Here is a 24,112-nt window from a genome sequence, read left to right as displayed (position 1 = left end):
CCCGTCCAAATTTTTCTGGTTGCAGTCACCAAACTCAAAATGACCTTTTTTTTTTTTTTTTAATGAAAATGGTTTATTTCCTCAGGTGAAACATTTGTTTACTATTGTGAATAAAATATGGGTTAGTGAGATTTTTAAATGATTAAGTTTACATTTTACACAGTTGCTCAGCATGTTTGGAATTGGGGTTAAAGGTTTTGATGTAATAAATGATGTATAGTAGGTTCTGTTACAGAGTGTACAGCATATACAATAACTCCAGTAAAATGTGTAATAATTCTTTTTGCATGTGTTACAGTATTATTTATTGTGAAGGTTTTGGAGTTTCTATTAGTACCATTTTTTACCTTCACTCTTTATAATGCAGTGAATGTGGAAGGTAAGAACCAGTCCTGTTTAATTTTTCATAGTGAAGATGATTTTTGACTGAATGATTCTTTTACATTGTTTCATTTATAAAAAAAAAAAAAGGCTAATTGTTTTATTTCAACACTAAACATTTAATCAGGAAGCAAAAAGGAAAAAGTTCTAAATCACCCTGTACAAAAACATGATCTTGTGTTGCAGTTTTTTACTGAAATATTTGTACTTTATAATCCATGTTATGTGTCATGATCACTCTTAATAATGTTTGTGTTTTTCTCATATCATAGAACGAGCTGCACTGATCTGTGTGACTGTGTTCCTCTTCATCTCAAGTGTGATGAATATTTCATTGCTTTCAACTCTAAATCAGACATCAGGTATTTATTACTTCTTAATTACTCATTAGAATTTATCCTGATCCTTTTGCTGAGGTTTAAAAGGAATACAATCTGCAGTATTTTGATTATAAATGATTGTGGAAAGCTTGTTAGAAAAGGGAAGGAATGGGAGGCAGATGATTGATTCACAACACCACTGGCTTTATTCAGGAAGGTGATAGTTTGCAAGCAGGCAAGGAGGAGATTGTGATCAATGGTGTGAAGAGCTGCAGTAACAGTCAAGTTCTGTGGGATCGGACAGTGATCCAATCAATGTTGATAACCCCAGGAGATCATTGACCTCTAAAGGAACTGTAATAAAACGACATTCAGTGTAACCCAGATGAGGATGGGTTTCCTTTTGAGTCTGGTTCCTCTCAAGGTTCCTTCCTCATGCCATCTCAGGGAGTTTTTACTTTACCACAGTCACCACTGGTTCACTCATTAGGCACAAATGTACAATTATAAGGAACAAAATTTAAAGGCAGTAAACATTTTTAATAACTTAATAAAAAAAAAATTTAATCTGTGCAACTTCATACCTCTTTATCTTTATAAAGCTGCTTTGAGACGTGTCCGTTGTTAAAAGTGCTGTACAAATAAAAATGAATAGAATCATTGATAAAACTGAACTGAATGTACGTATGCTGTGACTGAGGCAGAATTTAAAGATGATGCATTAATTATCTGAAATAACTTCAGCATGTGGAATTATGACTATTTTTTTTATATTTAATCCAAATGTTTATGTAATCAAGAGTGTGGCAACAGTATGAGTGAGTCCTATAACATTCTGATTTATTCCCACTGAATCTAGAATGGACACAACTGTCATCTAAGGGAGTTTTTCCTTGCCACTGTCGCCACGGCTGCTCATCAGGGACAAACGCACACCATTCACCTTCACTGTTGTTTTCTGTAAAGCTGCTTTGAGACAATGTCTGTTGTGAAAAGCGCTATACAAATAAACTTGACTTGACTTGACAACTGCTGTTCTTAAAGGATTTTTCTGATGATCCAAATTAATATTAAAATCACAGATAATTAATGCTTTGTATAAAGAAGTAGCTGGGTTTGAGATGAAATCTGCAAATCCTACAAGAAAATCAGACTGGTGTCCTGTGAGTCTGTATTTAATGGAATTGACTGAGTAAACTTGTTTTTGGAAGCTACACATGTTACAGTATGTTGGTGTGAAGTAAAAAGTGTTACATTTGTGTTTAGTTTTTCATGTGACGCTTAAATGTTTATTTATAACTGTGACACCTCCTCCTCTGGTATTTATATGGAGCTGGTGTATAAAACTATATCTAGAAGGACTTGCTTCATTACATGCTAGATATTTGTTTGATTTGGTTTGGAAATCCACGTTTCTGTTAAACACTGTACACTGAACTCCTGATAGAAAATAATTGACTTTATAAACAGTCGTATCTTTAAAACAGAGGTGCTTGTTGTGTGTTCAGTATTATATCATTTAATGTTAATTAAGTTACTAAAGCAATTTTAGGAATATCTACATGTTGGTTTCGCTCAGGAAACGGAAAGTTTCAATATAATGGACTGAGTGGCGACTCTGTGCAGTGAGCAGATGTTCAGTTTAGCCTGTTTGGCTCTGGATAGTCACTAGTTAACTAGTCCTGATCTGAGACTATGACATATGCTACAAGAAATGAGAGAACCTTTCCGAGTGAGATGGATAATGTCCTGCCCTAACAGGCCAGCCTTGCCCTTAACATTACTCCAATAATCTATAAATCCCCACATTGTTCTGAAGCACTCACATCCAGAAGTTCAGCTACATTGCCTGGTATAAGGTATACCTTATATAACAATATACCGTTGCCATGCCTCATTTGGATGAACCCAGGGCATACTATGGCAGCGGACATTGCCTTCGTTAATTTATTTACGATGTTACTCTTAGTGACCTCTGACGGTCAAAGGTGACCATTAGCTTCTATGTAGGGACGGCTCGATACCAATATTTTGGTTTTGGTACGATACCAGAATGTAATACCTCGGTATCGATACTAACTTGATACCATAATTGACAAAAAACCAGCCTCAAAAGATAAGCGGAATGAAAAAATTTTATTAAAATAATAATAATAATAATAATAATAATAATAAAAGATTCATATCTTAATACCTTGGTATCAAAATGTAACAGGAAACCTACAGGGAACATAGGTTACATTTTGAGGTTGGAAAAAAAAATTATATAAATGAAGTAATACAATGAAAATATATAAAAATCTTAACTTTTCAGTGCAAATCAAATGTTTTAAAATGTAAAAAAAAAACTTGGAAGAAAGAAAAAAAAAATTAAGTTTCGCAGCAATTTGGGAAGCACTGCCATCTACAGGTAAATTTTAGAACAGCAGCGTTTGAAATACTGAATTCAGCAAAATTATGACATTGTACCGTTTAAAATATAATATATACACTGTTATTTTTCCAGTACATCCCTACTCCTATTTGACCTTTATTTCAAGAAAACACAAATCGGCTGAAACTACGACACCAGAAACAGAGTGATCCTCACTGTAAAACTCGCTTAGAAAATAGAATTCACTGGTTGCAGAAAGCCATTGCCTTCATCACTAATTTCCCCACTGCAAAGCAAAATCTGTGATCATGGTGAGCGTTGACTGAACTGAACTTTCTTCTGCCTCTCAGACATTTACAACTGCAGAAATTGTGTTCATTCACATGTTTAGGTAGTTTGGTATCCCTCTAATACTTTTATTTCCAATGTTCAAACATCCCAGACCTTCAATGTGATTTGAAACTGTTGGTCCACACTATACACGTATTGTCTAATATCAATTCTGTCACATCAGTGCCTGTAATGGTGCAGAAAATGCTGTAGAGTTGTTTATGGTCTGAACAGATTTTTACCCTGCATGTAAAAATGTAGCTTTCATTTGCATCATTATTCATCACATCGTCTGAACTAATATCATATATCATTCTTAAAGATATTTATCAGAAGGTAGGCAGATATAATATATAATGATAATGAGGCGTATTAAAATGGTTTACGGAGCTGGAAATTTGGTGTCCATGTGCATAAGTGTGAATGTGATGCTGAAAGGATCACTGATATAAACTAATATCACTATTCATCATGTCTCTGTATTACAGCTGTATGGAGTGTGGTTGTGTTCCTGATTGGTTCAGTGCTGGTTGTTTTTGTGAACGCTGCCGCATTATTAGTGGAGCTGATCCTAAAAGCACGTGAGTCTGTAATATTAATAAAAATAATAATAATAAAAATAATAATAATAATAATAAAACTAAATTCATCACTGTTTAAATGTTAGAGTGAAATTACTGACAAATTATTATAATTACAAAAATGTTATTATAATGAAATAATTTATGGTGCTACAATTTCTTTTATTTATTATAAACAGGAACTGGTCAGCGTACAGTGGATCTGCGACTTATAGTAATACCAACTGAATGCGTCTTTGCCGTGTTCTTGTTCGCTGTACAGATATCTGTTTACTGTAAGTATAATCTCCAGACATGACACAAAATATGATCTGATGTTGAGCAGGTCTGTTTTCCTTTTGTCATTTTATTGTTGCTTTAGTAACAGAAAAAAAATAGTTATTTAATTATTGTTACAAAATCCATGCTGGAAAAAAATTATGTTTTTATTATCAGTAATGTCAAAATTTTTAAGCTTATAAAAAATAATTTTGTGTTCTTTAAAGCAATGTATTTAATGTGTTCTTTAAAAATGCAATATCATATATTGACCTATAATTTGGTGAAGTGATGTAGGTCAATGTGAAGCGCTGGGTGCAGCATGCTGAGTGAAGGTGAAATGCATAAATATCCCTTACTGGTTGCCCCAGTTTCAACAATGCATTGATACTGTGTACCCTGTGAATAATTATGAATGATTTGATACTCATTAGTATTTGGTTTATATCAGTTTGGTGCATCAGGGATCTTTACCAGTCCTGGAAATTCAGCTTTAAAGCTTTTCTGCAACACCATCAGATTAACCCAGGCTGTATTCAGGGAACCATTAAAAGGGGACTTGAGCCGTGTTTCTGTGGAGCTGGGTTGGATGTAGGGCAGTAAGAAGAAGGGCAAGGGGAAGGATATGAAGGGGGGACTTGGTGATGTGGAATTTTCTCAGCTGTGTTACATTAAGACATACAATGATACATTTTATATAATATTAATTACATTTAACATTGCAGAAAACATGTCCCCATCAAAATTCTCTTTCATCAATATTTTATATATATATATATATATATATATATATGTTACATTTGGATTGAAGTCTCTGACTGTCACATTTGTTGCCATCACACAGGCCAGAAGAAAAAAACAGCATCTCAACCCAAACATGACCATGAACTCCAGAATCTGGCTCCTGTTTCTGAGCTCTCAGGATCTTAGCAGGTAAAAGACGCTTCCCAAATGCTTTGATTCTACACTAATTATTTATGGATATACAGTACAAAGTGTTAATGTACACAACTGTTAAAATAACAGTAAACCTGATCTTTAATTTATTAAGACTCATGATGTTCAGCCGTATACAGTCTCTTAATGCACTAATAATAATAGTTAATTAAGTATTTTTCATCTTATTACATTAAACTCATCATGTATTTACCTGTTAATCAAATATCTTTCCTCAAAAATGAACCTTTCAAATTTTTTAAAGCAGAAATGTTCCATTCTGAAGCAGATCCTCATTTCATACATAAAATCAAACACAATAAATTCAATCACAACCCCAGAAGATACCAAAAGCACATGTACCTTGATTCTTTACCACCTGACCTGCTGGAGCTCCATCTTTCATCACCTGAGTGACTGAAATCCCCACAGCACCCTCTAGTGTGAGGTCTCTGCAACCCCGAGCATAAAAAGGTGCTTTTTCTGACTGAAAAATGAAGTCATGGGAAAGAGAAAGTACAAGTTTAATATGAAAACAAGCTGAAACAGTCATGATTCCACCATCAGTCTTCACCATTGCTTTAATGTATTATTCTGGAGTATTTTCTTTTTCCCATGACTGAACGTAATTAAATACACTGGTCTGACCCCCTCATGGAGGGTTTTAAAAGTGTCTAAGGTGATTTATGTAATGTTTACTTGCATATGAATTTCTCCATATTTGCTCCTCCGGTGGATATTATGACAATTTATTTTTTAAATGTATTACATTTTTTGTAAGATAGTGATCTCTAGATTTCTGGGAAACTGAATTTCTGGTACAAATACTATTAGAAAACCTTATATAAAGATTCAGGGAAAACTTAGTTTTCTATGCAAAGTTTATTTTTATAAACAGTGTACAAATGTAAAAAGAATATATTTCACTACATAGTGAATGTCATTAATGTGTTGTGTGTTGGACAAATTAAAAACTAATAAAATCCATTCTTTTTTTCTTATTGATTATTTATATTTATTGCAGTTTAATGTGATTAAAACCACAATCTTAGGTTTTTTTTTTTTTTTTTTTTTTTTTTTTAGCAACGCCTCCAACATTCTGATATTAGCTTTAGATTTTACACTTTACTCCATTTTCTATAAAGAATTAAACTACATATGGCATCGACGACTCTGAAACCAAATCAAATTCAAAATGGAGCCTCCTGCTACATAAATAATCACAAAGCAGCAGTCTGATAGCAATAATGTATCAACCGTGACCTGCTGCCTCCTATAAAGAAAAATAAACAACAACAATCTGCACCTACTTTATCTTTTGATAAGAAATTAGAAACAGAAATAAATGTGCTTTTCACACAACAACCAAACCAAATATATGTTTTACTACAAATGAATTTCCCTAAAACACGACATTTCTTTCTTTCTTTAATGCAAAGTTATTAATTACATCATCGGAGCAAATCTGACCAGCAACTGCATGAGACTAATGACAGCACGGTCGCTGTGACATGGTGGACCTCAGGTTTCATTCAATTACTTTCAGCTTTGAACAAGTGGAAGACTCTTCCAGTGCAACAGGATTCAAAATATTTCAGAAGTGCCACTGAATTTGCATTAAAATAAACAAAAGTATACGAGTCGGAAACACTAAATGCATTTGTTTCACAATTAAATACACATCATTGTGCACAGTTTATCAAAATTTCAGAAGTAAAAAACTATAAAACTCCTTAGCTAATTGTTGCAATAAGACACACAACATCTATATCCATATAATATCCATGTCTTTTAAATGAGCCTTGTGACAGCACTATCACTGTCAGCACATACAGATTTATCCTCATGTACAGAGAGAGCAGAGTAGCTCAATCTCGAGATACCCTCAGCTTTAGCACTAGAAACAGACAAACTGGATTTAGTGGCTTCAGTTCACATTTATCAAGATTCAGATATAAACCAGAAGCTTTAGAAAAGGTTTTAATGTGCTCAATGGTAATTGGGATCTGTGATTGGTCTTTTAAAAACAGGGTGATGTGGTCTGCTAGCTGGCTAATAAGAAAATGTTGGTCAGAAATAGTAATACCTTGAAGAGAACTGCAAATAAGAAAGGAAGAAAGAATTTGTGCAGCCAAAAGAAACAATTAAGGAGACACAAGGCAACTTCTCTAGACAGCTGGAATCACCACTGCAAACTGGAAAGGGCTCAGAGCCGATCCTTGATGCAGTCCAACCTTCACCTTAAACCAGTCTGCCGTTCCTACTGCACACTTCACTGCTGTTACACTGTCCTCGTACATGTCCTGCAACACCCTCACATACTCCTCTGACACACCAGACTTCCTCACTCTGTCGTACACTTTCTCTAAATCCACAAACACACAATGCAACCTTCTCTGACCTTCTCTATACTTCTCCATCAACATTCTTAAAGCAAATGATGCAAGTTATTCAAGTGATAAGTGATCATTAATTTATTATAAACAGGAAATGGTCAGCGTACGGTGGATCTGCGAGTTATTGTGATACCAGCTGAATGTGTGTTTGCTGTGTGCTGGCTCACTTTACAGATCTCCACTTTCTGTAAGTATAATCTCTACACATGGTATAGAACATGATGTCAAGCAGGTCTGTTTATTGTTGCTTCAGTTACAGAAATAAAAAGGTTCTTTAATTATTGTTACAAATTTTTATAGATTTTTTATTATTACCAGAACTGGCATTATTTTAAACCTTAAACAAGAACATCAGATCTTCAGAACTGAACCCTGAAACAGTGATAGAAGGAATTAATATGGGAGTTTTATTCACACCCATCACCTGCCTCAGCATTGCTGCAGATGAAGTTACACTCCTTAATTATACAGTGGGTACGGAAAGTATTCAGACCCCCTTCAATTTTTCACTCTTTGTTATATTGCAGCCATTTGCTAAAATCATTTAGGTTCATTCTTCTTCCTCATGAATGTACACACAGCACCCCATACTGACAGAAAAACACAGAATTGTTGACATTGTTGCAGATTTATTAAAAAAGAAAAACTGAAATATCACATGGTCCTAAGTATTCAGACCCTTTGCTCAGTATTTAGTAGAAGCCCCCTTTCGATCTAATACAGCCAGGAGTCTTTTTGGGAAAGATGCAACAAGTCTTTCACACCTGGATTTGGGGATCCTCTGCCATTCCTCCTTGCAGGTCCTCTCCAGTTCTGTCAGGTTGGATGGTAAACGTTGGTGGACAGCCATTTTTAGGTCTCTCCAGAGATGCTCAATTGGGTTTAAGTCAGGGCTCTAGCTGGGCCATTCAAGAACAGTCACGGAGTTGTTGTGAAGCCACTCCTTTGTTATTTTAGCTTTGTGCTTAGGGTCATTGTCTTGTTGGAAGGTAAACCTTCGGCCCAGTCTGAGGTCCAGAGCACTCTGGAGAAGGTTTTTGTCCAGGATATCCCTGTACTTGGCCGCATTCATCTTTCCCTCGATTGCAACCAGTCGTCCTGTCCCTGCAACTGAAAAACACCCCCACAGCATGATGCTGCCACCACCATGCTTCACTGTTGGGACTGTATTGGACAGGTGATGAGCAGTGCCTGGTTTTCTCCACACATACCGCTTAGAATTAAGGCCAAAAAGTTCTATATTGGTCTCATCAGACCAGAGAATCTTATTTCTCACCATCTTGGAGTCCTTCCGGTGTTTTTTAGCAAACTCCATGCGGGCTTTTATGTGTCTTACACTGAGGAGAGGCTTCCGTCGGGCCACTCTGCCATAAAGCCCCGACTGGTGGGGGGCTGCAGTGATGGTTGACTTTCTACAACTTTCTCCCATCTCCTGACTGCATCTCTGGAGCTCAGCCACAGTGATCTTTGGGTTCTTCTTTACCTCTCTCACCAAGGCTCTTCTCCCCCGATAGCTCAGATTGGCCGGACGGCCAGCTCTAGAAAGGGTTCTGGTCGTCCAAAACGTCTTCCATTTGAGGATTATGGAGGCCACTGTGCTCTTAGGAACCTTAAGTGCAGCAGAAATCTTTTTGTAACCTTGGCCAGATCTGTGCCTTACCACAATTCTGTCTCTGAGCTCTTCAGGCAGTTCCTTTGACCTCATGATTCTCATTTGCTCTGACATGCATTGTGATCTGGAAGGTCTTATATAGACAGGTGTGTGGCTTTCCTAATCAAGTCCAATTAGTATAATCAAACACAGCTGGACTCAAATGAAGGTGTAGAACCATCTCAAGGATGATCAGAAGAAATGGAAAGCACCTGAGTTAAATATATGAGTGTCACAGCAAAGGGTCTGAATACTTAGGACCATGTGATATTTCAGTTTTTCTTTTTTAATAAATCTGCAACAATGTCAACAATTCTGTGTTTTTCTGTCAGTATGGGGAGCTGTGTGTACATTCATGAGGAAGAAGAATGAACTTAAATGATTTTAGCAAATGGCTGCAATATAACAAAGAGTGAAAAATTTAAGGGGGTCTGAATACTTTCCGTACCCACTGTAAATGTTCACTAATGGCAGTGACTTAGTTTACCAAATGAATCTACCTGCACGTCCATACTTTGAGAAAGTGAGAAACATGAAGGAACAATATTATGATTTTGACACCTGAATTAGATTGTGATTGCTATTCACATTCACCCAGCACTGCACACAAAGCTTCACATGAACTAGAAGAACTAGACTTGGTAACCTGAACCCATCAAAGAATATTGTGTACTTGTACACAGTCATCGGTATATTGTACGTATCAGTTCAGTGTTTCAAGGATCTGTACCAGTTCTGAAAAATGCCCAGATGCCCACCAACAGATCAGCTCAGGTCGTATTCAGGGAACATTTAAAAAAGGGAACTGATCCCCATTTCTGTGTGTAGGGCAGTGAGAGGAAAGGCAAGGGGAAGGAAAAGAGGCCTGAGAGAAAGGAGGGTGATGTGGTTAATGTATTAAGACGTGCAAGGATATATTTTATTTAACAGTAATAAAACTTCACATGGCTGAAAACATGTGAACCACTTCAGAGCAGAGTTCTACTTTATTAATATTTATCATTTATTTAGTTTGTTGAACACATTTAGTCTGATAAAAACATTGATTCATCAGAATGATATGATACAACAAATATATTAGATTTGGATTGATTTAACTGACTGTCACATTTGTTCCATCACACAGGGCAGGAGAACAGAGAAAGGTGTGTGTGTACTGCTGACGAGTTCATACACGTATAAATAGATTCCTTTTCTGTATCAGTTTGTTTAGACAGAACATGTGATCATTCCTGCTCTCATTTGTACAGATTTAGATCTGATATAAAGAGGCTGCGAGAACAAGGCTGTTGTGTGTGTACACAGGCACAGAGGGCGAGTATTTCACTCTGTAATATTAACATTACATCAATAAATACACACTTTCATTTCATTTACTTTATCATATGAGACGTATTCCAAAATAAACAATTCCAATCATCTCTTACCATAAATACAGAACTCAAACTCACCTCCATCCAATCATCTCTCTCTCTCTCTCTCTCTCTCTCTCTCACACACACACACACATACACACACACACACTCTCTCTCTCTCTCTCTCTCTCACTCACACACACACACACACACACACACACTCTCACACACACACACACACACACACACACACAAACTCACTTACTCACTCTCTCACACACACACACAAACTCACTTACTCACTCTCACACACACACAGTATTTTACCTCAGTCCTCCGTTACTCTGTTCTGAGGTGATTTGTGTGCGCGCGCATAGCGGTTTCTCACACACGGAAACATTTCCACTCATTTTAATCTCCTGACGGTGATTCACACTGCACATAACAAACACAAACATATATTCATATTTTTACACTTTATACTTGTCCTTTGTTTTATTTATTTTGTTTGTGTTTTATGTAAAAACGGTCTGATTATATAGTGACTGAGGTGAAGCGCGCTGGCGTGAAACATACGGAAGCCGCCGAGTCCAATGTGTAATATAAAATATTGTTGTTACAAGTGTCCGTCGTTAGAGGGCGCTGGAACAGAGGAGAATAAAGTGTTATGTTGTGAGTAAAGAGAGGGTTAGGGTTAGGGTTATTAATGGTGGATTTTTTGAAGTCAAGGCAAGAAGCTTTTATTGTCATTTCAACATTTTAAAAAACAGCATGTAAACAGTTATGTAATAATAAAAAATTAATATATTATGGGTGGTACTGAAGACATGGACGTGTGAAATGAGCATGAGTGTGTGTTTGAGCTCAGGTTGTAAGATTTCGCTGCTTGATTTAAGATTTGGAGCATCAGTAAAAAGACAAGAGGTTGACAGGCTGAAAGTGCAATGGGAAGAAAAAAGATTATTTTTAATCTATTTGGAAAATTTACAAAGTTATGAGTCTGGTATGAAAATGTAAGAAGTCGAAAGTACAGATATTTGTGTAAAAATGTAATGAGCGAAAAAAAAAAAGTTCAATTCAATTCTCAATTCTGGTTCCTGTGTAATACACTGCATAGCGTCTATTAGAGTCACGTGATAAAAGAACGAACGACTCGGACTGAAAAAGTTAAGAGATGAACTACTCAATTCTGTATCCTGTTCTCAGGGATAAACCCATCACTACTCTGCTTTATATAGGATTTTATTTATTACATTTGTTTCTTCACATTATTAAGCTCCTCTTCTCTAAACAAGTGCACCAGTTCCATCTCAGTTCCGCCTTCTTACTTTAAGGACCTTTTAGATGTCTGTTAATTTCGCCTGATCAAAAGGCACACGTGACTTTATTATGCCTGCCCAGAAATCTTTATTTTCTTCACATATAACTCAATTAAATCACATTTCACTTACAATTCATAACAATGTATTATTTTAGTTGTAAAGGTCAGGCCTACAGTAGAGTTATACAGATATAAATGAGAAGTAAGAGCACAGTGAGGGCAAATGAATTCTTCAGAAAATGATTTGTTTAAAAAAATTATAAAACATTACAATGTCTAAAAAACATGTTTTTAAAAGGTATTTGAATATCTGACAGTAGATCAAGATGTTTCGGAAGGAGTTCGGACAGACATAATTCGTTGTAAATCACATGAGGTGAAAAGTGAAAGTAAAAGTATTCGTGTTACAGACATGGAGGCTTCTGTACTGCTCTGGTTTCATCTGCTGCTGTCGGTGATCTTCTGTAATGGTAATGTTTACCATTAATTGTGTTTATTAGTGAACTGTAAATACACTGAGTTTCATAGAGCTGAAATTCAGGTTATGATCTGATCTAAGGAAGTTTAAAATAAAGGAATATTTTTCTTTTCTTCATGTGCTTTAACTCTGAAAACGTTCATGCAGAATTGAGGAACTAGAACTAATAGCTTACCTGTAAAACATCCAGTCATACAGAAATCATAAATACATATATATATATTTATAGTTATTGAATTATTGAATCCAACACACGAGTATTATGAAGAAAAAAAAAAAAAAAGAGAAAAGACCAACCGACCAACCAAAAAAATCATGACAGGGTGTGGTTCGGGTTAGAAGTTTTGGAGGATCTGTAAACTGCGCCTCTTCTGGAGCTACATTACAAGACTCAAACGTTTCTAGAACTCACTTTGTCTGGTGTTTACATATGCTGTATATTGTGGTATAAATAATTTTTTGCTTAGTCTCTAGTCCGACAGTGCAACAAAAACAGAAACAAAAAACACATGAAATCAAATACTTAGCATAATAAACATAGCAGGCAACATTTTAAAACATAGGCAACACCAGAACATAAAGGACAACATATCAAAACATAACATAGCATAACAATGAGAGTCAATTGGGAAACGTTATTGAACTGAAAAAGACACAGTGTCATGAATGAGAGCCAGACAAAACACAAATCAAGCACAGGGACTTTCACAGAGGACTCGAGAAACAGGAAAACTCTCAATAAAAACATCTGAACAAAATATCAAGGCTCCTGAACATAACGATAATGAAGCAACAAGAACAGACACAAAAGAGGGAACCTAAATACACAGAAACTAACAAGGACCAGGTGAAAACATTAGGGACACTGTTAGAGTCTTGGGTAGGGCTGGCCAACCCGTGGCTCTTTGCCTGGTTTCATGCGGCTCTTGCGTTCATATCAAAGTTTGTGTTTGTGTTTTTTTTAATGTGCGTGTTCGCTTCGCTTGAGTTCAATATGGTATTTTTTTAACTTGAATGCTCTTGCCCCTACTGGGAAACTTTGCGGTATATTCATCTCACGCACATGCGCATTTGACGAAAATACCCTAATGAACTCAAGCGAAGCGAACACACACATTAAAAAAAAAACACAAACACAAATTGCGATATGCAAATTGTTTACTTAAATTTTAAGTAAACAATTTGTGTCAAGTTCGAAAAAATGCACAGCAAAACAAAAATATGAAGATGAACACAGGACGTTTTTAACAGAGTGGAAGAGTTTATATTTTTTTGTTGAACGTAATGACAAGTCACTCTGCCTTATGTCAGGCGTCATTAGTGCATTTCAAATCTTCAGCACCACTCCATGCTAACATCAACCAGGAATTTTCAAAAAGGACTAAACTTCACAAACACAAGTAGGACATTTTGAAAAGTCAGGCAGAAAAGCGGATACAGTTTTAACTGGTTTGAACATTACACAAGTTAAAAAGCCATACAATGAAGGGAACTTCATTAAAAAATGCCTCATTGACGTTGTTGAAATCTTGTCTTCTGAAAATGACAAACTAAAACGCATCGTATCAGATGTCAAACTGTCCCTCCACACTGTTGAACACAGAATATGGGACATTAACACAGCTACTGAATCACAGTTGCACTCCGACCTGGAATGCCAGAAGTCCCACTAAGTAACATGCATAATAAAAGAAAAATGCTATTGTAAATTATTATATTTTTGTTTGTGGACTTGGTTTAACTGAGTGTTTGTGTGTGTGAGACAGTGCACACAATGTTCATTGTTAAAAAATTACTGACCTGTGGTCTTTTTCTCAATTTCTGTCATTATCATGTTGGTGTGTGACATTTACAATAAATCTGGCTGAGCAGAGGGGGGTGTGTGTGTGTGTGTCAAGTCAAGTCAAGTCAAGTTTATTTGTATAGCGCTTTTCACAACAGACATTGTCTCAAAGCAGCTTTACAGAAAACAACAGTGAAGGTGAATGGTGTGCGTTTGTCCCTGATGAGCAAGCCGTGGCGACAGTGGCAAGGAAAAACTCCCTTAGATGATATGAGGAAGAAACCTTGAGAGGAACCAGACTCAAAGGGGAACCCATCCTCATATGGGTGACATCAAAAGTTTGGTCATAAAAATCTTTCAACAATACAGAACAATTTGTGATCATCATAGATCCAGCATCAGCTTCTCCATGCCAGGGCCTTTAAACACTCGGCATCTACTTCTCCATGATCATCCATAGGTCCATAATCTTCACGAGGTGGGACGTGACTGGAGCTGGCCAAACCTCAGGATGCCTCGGGATGGGGAGAGAAAGAGAAGCAGTGGAGAGGAATTAGCGTAGCTGCTGTTCATGATATTAACAGCACAAGTTGATAATGTGCATGTGATCAGATGTTCTGGAGCACAAGGTTATGATGTGAATGTGTGTGTGTGTGTGTGTGTGTGTGTGTGTGCCCATGTGTATGATGTGGCCCTTTGCGATAACACAGTAAAAAATGTGTCTCTTGGTCTCTTGACTGGTTGGCCACCCCTGGTCTAGGGAACAGGAAGTAGGGAATAGAGAGTAGTGGCACAGTGGCAGCATCTGGTCACAGAATTCTCCCAGATCCTGACACTGGGTCAAAGAGGAACTGATTCAGCACTCCCATTCTATACTTCAACCCCATGCAATTCTGCCTGGACTGCAGCTCATTGGAACCGACTTCACCATATAACAAAACGATAAGACGAAACATACGTCTGAGCCCTGTGAGTGTTATATAGTTATATAAGTGTTACATCCTTCGGCAAGGTTTACAAAAAGCACGGAAAAGTATTTCAGCTGAATGTCTGGAGAAAAGATTCGACTGGTTCCACATTTGTAGAGACAGAGGAATTTGGGTATCAGAGATTAAAAAGAGAGAAGGGGAAAAAAAGGAAGGAAACCAGTCCATTTTGCACCTCCCCAACACTGAGACCAGGAGAAAGAGAAGGTCTAGAAATGTAGAAACTTCAGACATGATGATTGAATGGCATTTCACACATCAGGTCAACATTATTTTAACAGTGTTTTTATTTTCTTTAGGTTTCCATGTCCAGGGTCCATCTGATCCTCTCACTGTCCAGCTGGGAGACTCAGTGATGTTGCCCTGTTTTGTAGAAACTCCTCTACCAATGGAAGAACTGGAAGTGGAGTGGAAAAGAAATGACTCTGGATCTCTAGTGCACTTGTGGCAGAATGGAGAAAGTCGACCAGAGTCTCAGAACCAGCGTTATCATGAAAGAGCTCATTTCTTCTCTGAGGAGGTTGCTCATGGAAACTTCTCTCTACTGCTTACAAATGTGACTCAGGAAGATGCAGGAGTTTATAAGTGTGTAGTTCACACAAACCAGCACTCTGATGAAACTCTGATTAAAATAATGGAGATTGGTGGGTACATTTTTCACCTGATTCATTTAATACTCTTTAAAAATAAATCGTATAAAAATTATTAAATGTTTCTGTCAAACTAAAATGATAAATAAAATTCATTTCAGAGCGTTTGATTGTGTCTGGAGCCCACGTTATATCTGCGTATGCGGGTGAAGAAATCACACTGAACTGCTCTGTAGACTCACATATACCCTCAGAAAAGATAGAAGAGGTTTCATGGAAGAAACAGGATGAAGATCTCTTAGTGCTGCTCTATCAGGAGGGTGACATTCTGACAGAATCAACACATGGGAGATTTAAGGGCAGAGTAGAATTTTTCAGCGCTGAAGACAGAAGCAAAGGAAACTTCTCAATGAGACTGAAGGATGTCAGAATTGAGGACAAAGGACTGTACATCTGTTTAGCATTTTCTGGGACATTTTTTGATAACACAACAGTGGAGGTGCAGCAGCTCGGTAAGTTGTTTTTATGGACAGTAAACAGGTAAAGATGTTGTAGAGCATTCACTACTCTTATATATTACAGTCTTGTAGTGGTTTAATAACTCTGGTGTTTGTTCCATGCAGGTGTTTCCTCTTTGCATATTGGGATAATTGTGTTTTGTATAATTGGGTTTGTAATTGGATCAGTTATCCTAGGAAACCTCTCTTATACATCTTTAAAAAAGAAAGGTGAGTCTGGGCTTCTTTCTATCACTTCAAAAACATTTTAGGTTTCATTTAACTTATTAAAGTCAACTTCATAAAAATCTGTACCTTGTACATCATTTCCTTGTAGATGGACACCTGGCTGTACAGTCTGCACTTGTCCTTTGTCTGAATATCACTTTGTCCATTGGCTTCATTCTTTGGGGTTTTACTGAGGGTAAGTATTGTTTTTTACAGTTTCACTCTTTATAACTGTAATTCTCATATTATTCATTGATTTAGAAAAATGTCTGCCACAATCATCAAAGACAATGCTCGCTTCCAGATCCAGGTTGTAGTTTAGACATTTGCCCAAATGGGACGGACCACCGGAGAGGAACCTTGTTATAGCCACTCGTGGAGCAGTGCATTGGGGAGATTCCCCCTTGAGCACTTTGTGACATTACATAGCCCATGCTGCCTCGCATTGCAAAAGAGAGCTGACTTTCTGTGTTTACATGTGGCTTTTTGCACCTTTTGTGATTTGTTTTATATCTCTGACCCTTTTGTGTCGATGTGCACTTTACAAAGTAAATCATCCAGATCACTGCAGATTACTGGGCCGTTTCTCTTACAGTATGTTATCTATGTTAACATGACACTCTATTTGTCATTTTCTCTCATCTCTATCAGTATTATAAAACTGAACACACTGTTGTGCTGCTAAAGTGGTGACACTAAAAGGATAAATGTATAACAGAACTGCATTAATAATAATTGACAGTAATTGTAATTATAGATCGGTTCTGACGCGTCTTTTTAAACTTAGTGGGCTGTTGGTTAATTTCTTTCAACAGTTTCTTTATTGACTTTGATATATCAATTAATAAATGATCTCATCTTTCTTCCAGGGCTTTTTAAAGAAGCAGCAACTTGTTCAGCACTTAATTTTGTTAGGATCTGTTTGTTATTTAGGATTGCTTTGTCATCATTTCGAACATTTCAAGGTAGGTTCCAAGTATTATTTGTTTCAGACAGACAGACAGACAGACAGACAGACAGACAGACAGACAGACAGATTGATAGAAAGACAGACATACAGACAACAGCACCCAGGTTATCTCTGAATAATGAACAATGTATTTACAGATATATAAATGTACACTAGGATATAAACTATTCATCCACAGTAAAAAAAAATTTTGCATCTGAAAACAAAGTGCTGTGTTTCATGCTTTTCAACTGTTCAGAAAATCTTTAATAAATATATAATGTCTTCTGTAAGGATGTTGGTTATACATTGATAATTTTATTCCAATTCAATTCACTTAAATTTTATTTGTATAATGTTTTTAAACAATGGACACTGTCCCAAAGCAGCTTTACAGAAATAGACATTATTCAGTATTTATACAGAAATAGATACATTTTAGAGTCATCAATTAGTCCCTATTAAAACTCCCTGAGATGGAACCATCCTCATCTACACCAAGTAGCTGCAAATGAAGAGACTCCATTCAGAGATGGGGCATCAGGATGAATCAGGCAGGTCCAGCTAGAAGAGAGAGAGAGAGAGATAGAGAGAGAGAGAGAGAGAGAGAGAGAGAGAGAGAGAGAGAGAGAGAGAAATAGATGACAGGGAGAGGGAAATAAAGATAAGTATCCTTATTGTTAAATAAAAGTTAAAGACACTCTGTAAAAACAAATCTAGAAATGTCTGTATTTAATTTTATAAAAAAACTGAAATGTAACATGCACATTAATACTCAGACCCTCTGCAACAACTATTGAAAATGAGCTCTAGGTGTTTCCTATTTCTCGTGATCGTTGCTGAGATGTTTTTATACCTTGATTAGAGACCACCTGTGGAAATGTTAATTAGGAGCTATGTTGTCCGGGGCTATATGCCCCTGGTAGGGTCTCCCAAGGCAAACAGGTCCTAGGCGACAGGTCAGACCAAGAGCGGTTCAAAAACCCTTATGAGAAAAAACAGATCAAGGACCGTGACGTCGCCCGGTATGGCGCAGCCGAGGCCCCACCCTGGAGCCAGGCCCAGGATTGGGGCTCGTAGGCGAGCGCCTGGTGGCCGGGCCTTCCCCCACTGAATCTGGCCGGGCTCAGCTCGAAGGAGCGACGTGGGGCCGCCTTCCCGTGGGCGCCCCACCTGCAGGAGGGACCGTAAGGGACTGGTGCTGAGAGGATCGGCCAGCAGTCGAAGGCGGGGGCCTCGACAACCCGATCCCTGGACACGGAAGCTAGCTCTAGGGACGTGGAATGTCACCTCGCTGGCGGGGAGGGAGCCTGAGATTGTGCGTGAGGTTGAGAGGTTCCGACTAGAGATAGTTGGGATCACCTCTACGCACGGCTTGGGCTCTGGAACCACACTCCTCGAGAGAGGATGAATTCTTCACCACTCTGGAGTTGCCCATGGTGAAAGGCAGCGGGCTGGTGTGGGTTTGCTTATAGCCCCCCAGCTCAGCCGCCATGTGTAGGAGTTTACCCCGGTGAATGAGAGGGTCGTTTCCCTGCACCTACGGGTCGGGGATAGGTTTCCCACTGTTGTGTGTGCCTACGGGCCAAATGGCAGTGTAGAGTACCCGGCCTTCTTGGGGTCTCTGGGAGGGGTGCTGGACAGTGCTCCGACTGGGGACTCCGTCGTTCTACTGGGAGACTTCAATGCCCACGTGGGCAGCGACAGTGATACCTGGAGGGGCGTGATTGGGAGGAACGCCCCCCCTGATCTGAACCCGAGCGGTGTTCAGTTATTGGACTTTTGGGCTAGTTACAGTTTGTTCATAACGAACACCATGTTCAAGCATAAGGGTGTCCATCAGTGCATGTGGCACCAGCACACCCTAGGCCGTAGGTCGATGATCGACTTTGTGGTCGTTTCATCTGACCTGCGGCTGTATATCCTGGACACTCGGGTAAAGAGAGGGGCGGAGCTGTCAACTGATCACCACCTGGTGGTGAGTTGGATCCGATGGCCGGGGAGGAAGCTGGACAGACTCGGCAGACCCAAGCGTACTGTGAGGGTCTGCTGGGAACATTTGGCCGAGTCTCCTGTCAGAGAGATCTTCAACTCCCACCTCTGGCGGAGCTTTGACCGGATCCCGAGGGAGGCCGGAGATATTGAGTCCGAGTGGACCATGTTCTCCACCTCCATTGTCGAAGCGGCCGCTCGGAGCTGTGGCCGTAAGGTCTCCGGTGCCTGTCGAGGCGGCAATCCCCGTACCCGGTGGTGGCAACCGGAAGTAAGGGATGCCGTCAAGCTGAAGAAGGAGTCCTATCGGGCCTGGTTGGCTTGTGGGACTCCTGAGGCAGCTGACGGGTACTGGCAGGCCAAGCGAACTGCAGCCCGGGTGGTTGTGGAGGCAAAAACTCGGGCCTGGGAGGAGTTTGGTGAGGCCATGGAGAAGGACTATCGGCTGGCCTCGAAGAGATTCTGGCAAACCGTCCGGCGCCTCAGGAGAGGGAAGCAGTTCCCTACCAATGCTGTGATCACAGCACTTAATTTTGTTAGGATCTGTTTGTTATTTAGGATTGCTTTGTCATCATTTCGAACATTTCAAGGTAGGTTCCAAGTATTATTTGTTTCAGACAGACAGACAGACAGACAGACAGACAGACAGACAGATTGATAGAAAGACAGACATACAGACAACAGCACCCAGGTTATCTCTGAATAATGAACAATGTATTTACAGATATATAAATGTACACTAGGATATAAACTATTCATCCACAGTAAAAAAAAATTTTGCATCTGAAAACAAAGTGCTGTGTTTCATGCTTTTCAACTGTTCAGAAAATCTTTAATAAATATATAATGTCTTCTGTAAGGATGTTGGTTATACATTGATAATTTTATTCCAATTCAATTCACTTAAATTTTATTTGTATAATGTTTTTAAACAATGGACACTGTCCCAAAGCAGCTTTACAGAAATAGACATTATTCAGTATTTATACAGAAATAGATACATTTTAGAGTCATCAATTAGTCCCTATTAAAACTCCCTGAGATGGAACCATCCTCATCTACACCAAGTAGCTGCAAATGAAGAGACTCCATTCAGAGATGGGGCATCAGGATGAATCAGGCAGGTCCAGCTAGAAGAGAGAGAGAGAGAGATAGAGAGAGAGAGAGAGAGAGAGAGAGAGAGAAATAGATGACAGGGAGAGGGAAATAAAGATAAGTATCCTTATTGTTAAATAAAAGTTAAAGACACTCTGTAAAAACAAATCTAGAAATGTCTGTATTTAATTTTATAAAAAAACTGAAATGTAACATGCACATTAATACTCAGACCCTCTGCAACAACTATTGAAAATGAGCTCTAGGTGTTTCCTATTTCTCGTGATCGTTGCTGAGATGTTTTTATACCTTGATTAGAGACCACCTGTGGAAATGTTAATTAGGAGCTATGTTGTCCGGGGCTATATGCCCCTGGTAGGGTCTCCTAAGGCAAACAGGTCCTAGGCGACAGGTCAGACCAAGAGCGGTTCAAAAACCCTTATGAGAAAAAACAAATCAAGGACCGTGACGTCGCCCGGTATGGCGCAGCCGAGGCCCCACCCTGGAGCCAGGCCCAGGATTGGGGCTCGTAGGCGAGCGCCTGGTGGCCGGGCCTTCCCCCACTGAATCTGGCCGGGCTCAGCTCGAAGGAGCGACGTGGGGCCGCCTTCCCGTGGGCGCCCCACCTGCAGGAGGGACCGTAAGGGACTGGTGCTGAGAGGATCGGCCAGCAGTCGAAGGCGGGGGCCTCGACAACCCGATCCCTGGACACGGAAGCTAGCTCTAGGGACGTGGAATGTCACCTCGCTGGCGGGGAGGGAGCCTGAGATTGTGCGTGAGGTTGAGAAGTTCCGACTAGAGATAGTTGGGATCACCTCTACGCACGGCTTGGGCTCTGGAACCACACTCCTCGAGAGAGGATGAATTCTTCACCACTCTGGAGTTGCCCATGGTGAAAGGCAGCGGGCTGGTGTGGGTTTGCTTATAGCCCCCCAGCTCAGCCGCCATGTGTAGGAGTTTACCCCGGTGAATGAGAGGGTCGTTTCCCTGCACCTACGGGTCGGGGATAGGTTTCCCACTGTTGTGTGTGCCTACGGGCCAAATGGCAGTGTAGAGTACCCGGCCTTCTTGGGGTCTCTGGGAGGGGTGCTGGACAGTGCTCCGACTGGGGACTCCGTCGTTCTACTGGGAGACTTCAATGCCCACGTGGGCAGCGACAGTGATACCTGGAGGGGCGTGATTGGGAGGAACGCCCCCCCTGATCTGAACCCGAGCGGTGTTCAGTTATTGGACTTTTGGGCTAGTTACAGTTTGTTCATAACGAACACCATGTTCAAGCATAAGGGTGTCCATCAGTGCATGTGGCACCAGCACACCCTAGGCCGTAGGTCGATGATCGACTTTGTGGTCGTTTCATCTGACCTGCGGCTGTATATCCTGGACACTCGGGTAAAGAGAGGGGCGGAGCTGTCAACTGATCACCACCTGGTGGTGAGTTGGATCCGATGGCCGGGGAGGAAGCTGGACAGACTCGGCAGACCCAAGCGTACTGTGAGGGTCTGCTGGGAACATTTGGCCGAGTCTCCTGTCAGAGAGATCTTCAACTCCCACCTCTGGCGGAGCTTTGACCGGATCCCGAGGGAGGCCGGAGATATTGAGTCCGAGTGGACCATGTTCTCCACCTCCATTGTCGAAGCGGCCGCTCGGAGCTGTGGCCGTAAGGTCTCCGGTGCCTGTCGAGGCGGCAATCCCCGTACCCGGTGGTGGCAACCGGAAGTAAGGGATGCCGTCAAGCTGAAGAAGGAGTCCTATCGGGCCTGGTTGGCTTGTGGGACTCCTGAGGCAGCTGACGGGTACTGGCAGGCCAAGCGAACTGCAGCCCGGGTGGTTGTGGAGGCAAAAACTCGGGCCTGGGAGGAGTTTGGTGAGGCCATGGAGAAGGACTATCGGCTGGCCTCGAAGAGATTCTGGCAAACCGTCCGGCGCCTCAGGAGAGGGAAGCAGTTCCCTACCAATGCTGTTTACAGTGGAGGTGGGGAGCTGTTGACCTCAACTGGGGATGTCGTTGGACGGTGGAAGGAATACTTCGAGGAGCTCCTCAATCCCGCAGTCACGTCTTCCATTGAGGAAGCAGAGGCTGAGGGCTCAGAGGTGGACTCGTCCATCACCCAAGCTAAAGTCACCAAGGTAGGGTTACTAAGGGCTGTCCGGTCCCTGTATGACCGAAGCAGGAGCTTGGTTCGCATTGCTGGCGAACCAAGTTGGACTCCGCAAGTTGGACTCGGCAGGGCTGGCCTTTGTCACCGGTTCTGTTAATAATTTTTATGGACAGAATTTCTAGGCGCAGCCAGGGGCCGGAGGGTGTCTGGTTTGGTGACAACACGATTTCGTCTCTGCTCTTTGCAGATGATGTTGTCGTGTTGGCTTCATCAGACCAGGACCTTCAGCATGCACTGGGACGGTTTGCAGCCAAATGTGAAGCGGCTGGGATGAGAATCAGCACCTCCAAATCCGAGGCCATGGTCCTCAGTCGGAAAAGGGTGGCTTGCCCACTTCAGGTTGGTGGAGAGTTCCTGCCGCAAGTGGAGGAGTTTAAGTATCTTGGGGTTTTGTTCACGAGTGAGGAAAGGGTGGAGCGGGAGATTGACAGACAGATCGGTGCAGCTTCTGCAGTAATACGGTCGATGTACCGGTCTGTCGTGGTGAAGAAAGAGCTGAGCCGCAAGGCGAAACTCTTGATTTACCGGTCAATCTACGTTCCTACTTTCACCTATGGTCATGAGCTCTGGGTCATGACCGAAAGGTCAAGATCCCGGATACAGGCGGCCGAAATGTGCTTTCTCCACAGGGTGGCTGAGTGATCCCTTAGAGATAGGGTGAGAAGCTCGGTCACTCGGAAGGAGCTCAGAGTAGAGCCGCTGCTCCTCCACATCGATAGGGGTCAGCTGAGGTGGCTCGGGCATCTGTTCCGGATGCCTCCTGGACGCCTTCCTGGGAAGGTGTTCCGGGCACGTCCCACTGGGAGGAGACCCCGGGGAAGACCTAGGACACGCTGGAGAGACTATGTCTCCCAGCTGGCCTGGGAACGCCTCGGTGTCCCCCCGGAAGAGCTGGAAGAAGTGTCTAGGGAGAGGGAAGTCTGGGCATCTCTGCTTAGACTGCTGCCCCCGCGACCCGGCCTCGGATAAGCGGGAGAAGATGATGATGATGATGATGATTTGAAAAGACAGACATCTCACTATAGACCTCACAGCTAACAATGCAGATCAGAGCAGAAACCAAGCCATGATGTCAAAGGAACTGCTGCAGATCTCAGAGACAGGTGTGTGTAAGGGCAGATCTGTGAAAAAATGATGCTGCATTGAAGATTCCCAAGAGCACAGTGGCCTCCATAATCCTCAAATGGAAGAAGTGGCACAACCAGGATTTTTCCAAGAGCTGGTCGCCTGACCAAACTGAGCAATCGAGGGAGAAGGGCCTTAGTAGGAGAAGTGACAGAGAATCTGATGGTCACTCTAATAGTGACTGAGCTCTGGAGATCCCGTGTGGAGATGATACAAAGTTCTAGAAGGACAAGCATCACAGAGTGGCTAGATGTAAGCCTCTTCCTAACACAAAACTCATAGAAGCCCTCTTGGAGATAACAGACACCTAAAGGACTCTCAGTCTGT

General features: G+C 40.7%; 2 protein-coding genes and 2 long non-coding RNA genes across 5 annotated transcripts in view; 2 read left to right on the top strand and 2 right to left on the bottom strand.

Annotated features, from left to right (window-relative positions):
- The window catches only part of LOC310734355 (uncharacterized protein), a 198,600-nt gene extending 192,433 nt beyond the window's left edge, over positions 1 to 6,167 (top strand). Inside the window, exons 33-36 of the mRNA XM_083556263.1 lie at positions 3,894 to 3,986; positions 4,166 to 4,261; positions 5,089 to 5,177; positions 5,446 to 6,167. Of these exons, the coding sequence (XP_083412389.1) occupies positions 3,894 to 3,986; positions 4,166 to 4,261; positions 5,089 to 5,174 (275 nt within the window). The 3' untranslated portion in view covers positions 5,175 to 5,177; positions 5,446 to 6,167. The remainder of the gene's footprint in view (positions 1 to 3,893; positions 3,987 to 4,165; positions 4,262 to 5,088; positions 5,178 to 5,445) is intronic.
- The window catches only part of LOC310734376, a 159,544-nt gene extending 148,488 nt beyond the window's left edge, over positions 1 to 11,056 (bottom strand). Inside the window, exon 1 of the long non-coding RNA XR_014536028.1 lies at positions 10,910 to 11,056. This is a non-coding gene — a long non-coding RNA (uncharacterized lncRNA). The remainder of the gene's footprint in view (positions 1 to 10,909) is intronic.
- On the bottom strand, positions 884 to 3,046 carry LOC310734377. The gene is made up of 2 exons (XR_014536029.1): positions 1,732 to 3,046; positions 884 to 1,550 (listed from the first exon to the last, which is right to left on the bottom strand). It is a non-coding gene; the product is annotated as an uncharacterized lncRNA (long non-coding RNA).
- A 1,222-nt stretch (positions 11,057 to 12,278) lies between the features above and the next one.
- Positions 12,279 to 24,112, top strand: part of LOC310734359 (uncharacterized protein) — a 133,117-nt gene continuing 121,283 nt past the window's right edge. For both annotated transcript variants that reach the window (XM_083556270.1, XM_083556269.1), the window contains exons 1-3: positions 12,279 to 12,373; positions 15,450 to 15,794; positions 15,902 to 16,252. In XM_083556270.1, coding sequence (XP_083412396.1) covers positions 12,316 to 12,373; positions 15,450 to 15,794; positions 15,902 to 16,252 — 754 coding nt within the window. In that variant the 5' untranslated portion in view covers positions 12,279 to 12,315. The remainder of the gene's footprint in view (positions 12,374 to 15,449; positions 15,795 to 15,901; positions 16,253 to 24,112) is intronic.

Source organism: Silurus aristotelis, assembly GCF_946808225.1.
Source record: "Silurus aristotelis genome assembly, chromosome: 12".
NCBI lineage: Eukaryota > Metazoa > Chordata > Actinopteri > Siluriformes > Siluridae > Silurus > Silurus aristotelis.
Note: the sequence above shows the minus strand (reverse complement) of the source record. Positions and strands in the feature narration are given on the sequence as shown.